This window comes from Electrophorus electricus, chromosome 1 (genome assembly GCF_013358815.1).
Source record: "Electrophorus electricus isolate fEleEle1 chromosome 1, fEleEle1.pri, whole genome shotgun sequence".
NCBI classification, from domain to species: Eukaryota; Metazoa; Chordata; class Actinopteri; order Gymnotiformes; family Gymnotidae; genus Electrophorus; species Electrophorus electricus.
The window spans coordinates 16609433-16616932 of record NC_049535.1 but is presented as its reverse complement, the minus strand read 5'-3'; the positions used below and the strand labels follow the sequence as shown (position 1 = coordinate 16616932).

The 7500-nt window shown below is 46.2% G+C and overlaps 1 protein-coding gene across 3 annotated transcripts in view; it reads right to left on the bottom strand.

Moving 5' to 3' along the window:
- prkcaa (protein kinase C, alpha, a) overlaps nucleotides 1-7500 on the bottom strand; it is a 113677-nt gene that overhangs the window by 17639 nt on the left and 88538 nt on the right. For all 3 annotated transcript variants that reach the window (XR_004776645.1, XM_035531377.1, XM_035531379.1), the window contains one exon: nucleotides 284-364. Coding sequence is in view for 2 of the 3 variants with exons in the window: in XM_035531377.1 (XP_035387270.1) it covers nucleotides 284-364 (81 nt within the window). In the remaining variant the exon portion in view is untranslated. The remainder of the gene's footprint in view (nucleotides 1-283; nucleotides 365-7500) is intronic.

The following is a 7500-nucleotide window of genomic DNA, read 5'->3' as shown; positions in this document are numbered from 1 at the left end:
GGGTTCCATGTTCATATCCTGATCGTAAGCAAGGTGAGGCAAGGTTATCTAGTGTAGCACATTTTGGGCCCAGAGGTAATTTCAAAGCTTTACACGAACAAGAATAATAGAACATATAGCTTAAAGGAATACATGAGATAAATGAACATAATATAAAAAGTGATTCACAGTGATTACAATAAATACTTGTGATTAGGATAATAAATAATTACCCTAAAACTAATAAGAAAATAATTAGATCATTGTAATTTGCAGTGTAGATGGTATGTGTATTTGATCTCACCTGTCCAGCCAACATCTCGTAAAGAAGCACACCGAATGCCCACCAGTCTACAGAGCGACTGTATGGCTGGTAAGCTATGATCTGCAAGAACACACACACACAGACATACACGTTTGATTGGCATCTGCAGTAGAAGACACTGTTGAGCTACCTCTGACTTGGTAGGAAGGCTCACTCTAGTGTGTGCTGTGGTTAGTGTTTATCAGGGCTCACATGGATGTGTGTGTGTGCTGTGGTTAGTGTTTATCAGGGCTCACTATGGTGTGTGTTTGTGCTGTGGTTAGTGTTTATGAGGGCTCACTGGTGTGTGTGCTGTGGTTAGTGTTTATGAGGGCTCACTCTGGTGTGTGTGCTGTGGTTAGTGTTTATCAGGGCTCACTCTGGTGTGTGTGCTGTGGTTAGTGTTTATCAGGGCTCACATGGGTGTGTGTGTGTGTGCTGTGGTTAGTGTTTATCAGGGCTCACTCTGGTGTGTGTGCTCTGGTGTGCGTGCTCTGGTGTACGTGCTCTGGTGTGTGTGCTTTGCTATGAGTCAGAAGGCAGAGTCTCTCATTCCAGCTCCACCATCTGCTACACCACACAGCCTGACAAACACACACACACACACACACACACACACACACACACACACACACACACACACACACACACACACACACACACACACTACAGAATTTGGGGTGTACGGTAATGACATGCCCTTGATGTAGTGCAACGTCTCACTTGTGCTATTTCTCCATCCATCACTCACACATGCACACACACAGAAAAAACACATGTTGTATATAGGAATAGACTAAATGTTTGGCACATGCAGCGTGGGTAATGTACAGTCATTTTGTCATTTTCTTTGTATGTTTTAAGTTTGTTCAGTTATTCAGAAAACCACTGGAAATTAGTATCTTAGGATGTAGCAACAAGTGAACCACTTCAGACTAAAGGTGCAATTAACAAAGGTAGTTATTAATGACAGAGCATGCACACACACACACACACACACACACACACACACACACACACAGACACACACACACACACACACACACACACACACACACACACACTCATACACACACACACACACACACTCACACACACACACACACATATGCTTGCATTTGCACACACGGTTGCAGCCCCCGTTTCCGAGGCCATGCGTCAGAAACTGTTAGCAACACACGCACCCTCAGAAATCAGCAACACAATGTTCGTCATCAGGCGTCAGAGCACATGTGGCTGTACATGACTGTTCCTCTCTTAATGGTTGTGGTGCAGAGTGTGCGTCTTTGATCAAAACGTGAGTTACTGGTTTATTACATGGTGTAGTTCATTTGTATTTGTTCAGTTCTTCATAGGGCAATATGTTATTCTGTGTTATTAAAGAGCACAACACATAAAGCACTCTGCTAATCCAAAATACTGTAAAACACTCTGCTAATCTAAGAGAGTGTAAGATTGTGAGTTTCACATTGTTATCATTTATATTTATGTTTACATTTTACAGACCCTCTTATCTCTTAGAAATGTGCTTGTCATCTACTCATAGAATATGTCCTAGTCAGTACAGTATGTTAACATTAACATTCCCTCAATCAACCTGATGATGATTAGTATTGAATTATAATATTCACAAGGAAAATTTCATAGTGAACCTTTCTGGTGGTTTCTTTAAAAGTGCACAGGTGAATAGTAATGCATGCTATCCTTTAGGGGGCTCTTTTGTACAAGTCAAACAGGAATTGACGATCTAGTAGATTTATTATAAGTACATACTATTTATTAATGACTGAGATGGTTGATAATCTATATTTTATTGGTATTTCAGACCACACACGGAAACATGCACAAATGTAATGTCTGAGCCGGGGTTTCGCTGTTCAGATATTGTGTTTCCTTTGGTTGTGATCATATCAGTATACAACCTTTCTGCTCACATGGTGAAGGCTATTCTGAACACAGATGCAAAGTCACAAAGTCAGATCCTTCCTCCAAAATATCTCCCAGACTCTGGCCATATGCAGGCTAACATATCCAGTCCAATAACAAAAGGTCAGTGGGAAACTGTGAACAAATGGTCAGCTGCTTTGGATAAGAGTTACGCCAGAGTACGCATACCCAAGGAGCTGCTGCAGTAGTTATAGCTAACCCTTCTCACACGCTCCTCGCAAAGACAGGATGATGCTAGATTTCTTAGGAAAGATGCTTAGTGAACTTCAAGTTATGAAGCAGCCATCCTCAGCTTCAGCACCGCTTAAGGCCCAGTCAGCTGTCTTTGAGTGAGACCAGCTTGTCCATCGTTACAGTTCCCTTCTTGAAAAGTGCCAAGAAGTGAGCAGAATTCTGCTCAGCTATACTCGGATTAAAATTCAGGTGAACCTGCCTTCAGCCAGTTCGAGCAGAGGCAAGCAGAGCTACTTTAAGTCACCCACCACAGACAGCACATCAGCAGAGCCCTCCTTCTTGGATGAAGTCATCGTTTCATGTCCTGTCCTATTCTTATGCATAGTCAGTTGTACCAGATAACGCACATTAGTGTCCATGACCAACTATACTAAATCACTAAGGTCCCTAAGGATCCCAGTGAATTTGCTTGACTGAGAACAGCCCTCGAGAACCTCCTTCCCCCGATTAAACTATCCAAAACCTGGATCATCTGAAACTGGAGGAAGCACACCTAATGGCAGACTCCCACCTCACCGGCCCATAATTGAAGCAGGACTACGATGTGGATCCCATGTGAAAAGACTTTTGGGCAAGATTGAGGTCAGAGTTTAGGGGACATAAACTCTGCTGTCGATCTGATACCACGTAAAGTCTTCTGGATTTCTCTGACAGGAGACACAATGAGGCTTGGTGCCAGAACAGTGAAGCGCAGACAGGCTACAAAGGAGAGAAACTGTGCCAAAAGCAGGCATGTGGGTGACAAACCAAGAGTGCGTTTGGCCGCCATATCTCATTAAGCGAATGATACATCTGACAAACCAGTTCCACCCAAGCCAGCTAAACTGAGTAAGATGACATACAAGTCAAATGGCTTCTGTCCTTCCTGCAACAAAGATCTCAGTCAGTGTATAATTTTAAATAATAAAAGTGGATTGGATCCAAACAAACCGTTGCTGTTGCTGCTGCTGCTGCGGATGTGAGCGCCAGTACACACTTAAAAAGCCCTGCAGTATGTGCCAAGGAAAACACCTACTTAACCTTCACAGGATCAATACCAAGGGTGCCAGGGAGGATTGCTGCCTGGTTCGCTCAGCCTCTGGAACTCTGGACAGACCTGCAGATGGTAGACGCCGCCTCCTCAAGCTTATCAGTGCCCTGCTGAGCTGTAAGGGCAAGGCATTTGAGAAATGCAGCTCTGTATGAGGTGATCAGAGCACACCATCTTTCTTTCTGCCACTCACAAACCAAGAACCTCAGGCACAGCTGACTGTAGCTCTGGGAGCGATTCGCCTCTTGTAGACCATTCATATCTTGCGCATATACTGAGTGATATAAGCACCTGAGGGACCCCCCTTTGAAGGCCCTTGAGAGAGTAAGCCCCTTACTGCATATCGGTGCTGAGCACCTGCACCTGATCACGCCTCGTGCTTCTGTCTATCTGGGCCCCACCTGGAGGCCCAGATGCCCTTAAGGCAAAGGTGGGATGGACACTGAACGGATGACAATGTCTTTTCCCATCTCTGCCCCGTAGAGGTGCAACTGAAGAAAGATGCTGTCAGACAGCTTGATCTCCTACTATCCCACAGGGAGGCTATTGAGGTTTTGGGGACTGTAACCACTTGGGTGGAGATAAATAGAGGGCTCCTCTATGCCACACTAGTGCTTTGCAGGAAAGATTCACCTGTCTTCCAAGCTTCAAGAATGGGTAATGGCTAGTTTTAGAAGTATGCAGTGACACCTAGCCAAGACCCCAGACAAGGCACCTGGGTACTGTGCTGAAATAGAGAACCTGGAACTCGACTATGCAACAGCCACCTGTCACGAGCCCAGATCCCAGGAGCATTCCAGGAGAGTCCTGGGAGCATTCCAGGAAGATCCCAGGAGCATTCCAGGAGGATCCTAGGGGTATTCCAGGAGGATCCGAAGAGCATTCCAGGAGGATCCCAGGGGAAATCTAGTACATCCCTCACCACATGCTGACTCATAATAAAAAGCATTTGTATTCAGCTGCTTATTCCAGTACCAGGTTCTCAAAAGCGATGGATTCCCGCCTGGCCCACATGGGTGTCCTTCTTCCTTTCAAGGAGCATTTCATTGCTCTTGAGGGATGTTCCACCATGTCTGGCTCCTGCCATAGGACGAGCCTCCTGTGGTTTCTCTGGCGGAGCATGGGAAGGGAGGACTCCGATGTTTATGAGTGGCATGTACTTCTATTCAGGACAACTTGTAGCCCATTTTGCACATCTTTTGCCTTCACATATACACACAAACTCACACACACACACACACACACACACACACACACAGTAAAAAGGGCCAACAGATTCTTAATAATGTGTGTCCTGGGAAACCAAGTGTATCAAAGCAAGGTTCACCACTTGGTAGAGAACATGACAAGTCTTGGCAGAGACCCTACAAACAATGGACCAGAGAGACAAACTTTTCAGCTCCTCTAGAGGAGCCTCTGTTTAATCCTCAAAGGCATGAGGGCTCACTCTTCATCACTGCTGTGGAGAGAGTCTTCATCATGACAAGGATCAATCGGCGAGGTCAGGGTGGAGAGAGGGGCGTGTGCGTGGGAAAATGCGGAGCATTAAGGGGCCAGCGCATGTGTGTGCAGAGGAGATCAAAGACAGTGGGGGCTGTAGCAGAAGAGGAACCAACTGTTGACTCAGGCAAAACAGAGTTACAAGGGGGCGTATAGATGTATAAACACACACACACACAATGTGTAGACGCACACACACACACGCACGCACACACACACACGCACGCACGCACGCACGCACACACACATGCACGCACACACACACGCACGCACGCACACGCACGCACGCACACACACACACACACGCACGCACACACACACCCACGCACGCACACACACACACACGCACGCACACGCACGCATGCACACACACACCCACGCACACACACACGCACGCACGCACGCACACGCACGCATGCACGCACACACACACACGCACGCACACGCACACGCACACACGCACACACACACACAATGTGTAGATGCACACACACACACACACACACACGCACGCACACGCACGCACACACGCATGCACGCACACACACACACACGCACGTACACGCACACACACACACACGCACACACACACACAATGTGTAGATGCACACACACACACACACACACACACACGCACGCACACATGCACGCACACACACACGCACGTGCACACACGCATGCGCACACACACACACAATGTGTAGACACGCACACACACACACACACACACACACGCACGCACGCAGACGCACACACACACACATGCGCATAAGTATGCCTGCACAGAGACACACAAATGCACTCACACTCACAGATCCTTGCCAAATATAATCATGTGTGTACACACAGAAAATGCACATTCATGTACACACGCACACACCCACAATGCACAGAAAAATGAATGTGGTAACAAAGTGAAACGCATCCCCTGAGAAACCAAACCGTGCTGTTGGAAAACTGTAAACATAGCTCTTATAAATGCAGAAATCTTTTATGATCTTATTTCTATGATCTTATGTGTTTACTTGGTAAAAATCTTGGGAAGAAGTCACACGGTAAAAAGAAAACGCTGACAGTTCGATGTCTGATGTCACGTTTGCACGACTATAAGGAGCGGTGAGCATTAGCTGAGGCCTCGGTAGGAGTTGATTCAGACCCTCCGGGGAGCATGTGGTGATGTCCACGTCTTCAGCCCTTCTCAGGACGATCAAGGATAAGGGAGTTGCGACAGAGTTGGCCCGGGACAAGGTCATAAACCGACCGGACGCTTACGGCATGGAGAAGCTAAAAATAGCCCGGAATGGGCAAACGTCAGGTAGGAATCCATTTCACAGTGGGTCACGGTTTCAAGGTTACACTTCAGATGCCCTCTCTAGTGGTCTTAGATCATGGGACAGGATGAAGTATGTAGCGTTTGCAATTTAGATGTCAACATGTTAATCAATAATGTATCAAGTAATGTCTATGGGAGCAATAACATTTCATAGTGATGCAGCTCACACACATGGACACACACACACACACAGACACATGGTTTTAGCTCCATTACTGAGTGTGTCCAGTGTGTTAAAGGGTGTTTCAGCCTCCTGTTTAGACGTGAGTCCGTCACATTCTGTTTAAACTGACCTTCCGCACACATTGCTGCTGGAAGCTGGATGTGTGTGTGTGTGTTTATAAGTGTGAGACAGAGAATAAAGCAGTGAGGGAGATTTAAATGGCTGAAATGAGTTTACACAGTGTGTTTTCCTGTGTCCAATCATCTGAGCAGACTTGAACCTCTGCACAGGGGTCACCAAGGTGCTGTCGGGACACGGTGTGGGGAAAAAGCTCCGTTGCGTACAAGATGAAAATGCGGACAGCACGGCTAAAGCGCACCATTCTGTGTTTCAGCCTTTTGACAGTCTCAATAATTACATCGCCACAATTCTGATTTGGGGGCACCTCAGTGTTGCCTGGATTACACACGCTGATTTACCAGCTCCCAGTTCTACGCTTCTCTGTAATGAAGTAATAATTACCTTATCACCGTGGCAATGAACCAGGCCCTTCTCCAAATATCTCAAAATACACCAGGTCCAGCTTAACTGATCAGAAATGAGGTAAGCCTCATACAAATACATTTCTCTCATTCTCTTTTCCCCATTCGCCAGAAAAATGTTTTTTGACAAATCGCAGGCTGTAGTACATTTCAGTAATATGAGTAACAACATGCTATGTGGTTTACTGATGTGTGCCCATACAGTGTTTGTGTGTGTGTCTGTGAGTAACAGCAGAAATATATGCTTCCTGGATATATCTTTCTAATTCTGACAATCCGACAATGCAATATGGTTGAAATATAGCAGCGTGAGGGGAAGGTCAAATGTGTGTGTGTGTGCGTGTGTGTGTGCATGTGTGCTGTTTCTGAGACTCTAACATGTGACAGTTCTGGATTATCACGCCTGCTTGTGTGTGGGTCTTAATCCAGGTCGCTGTACGTAAACCACCAAACACCACTGTACATGTA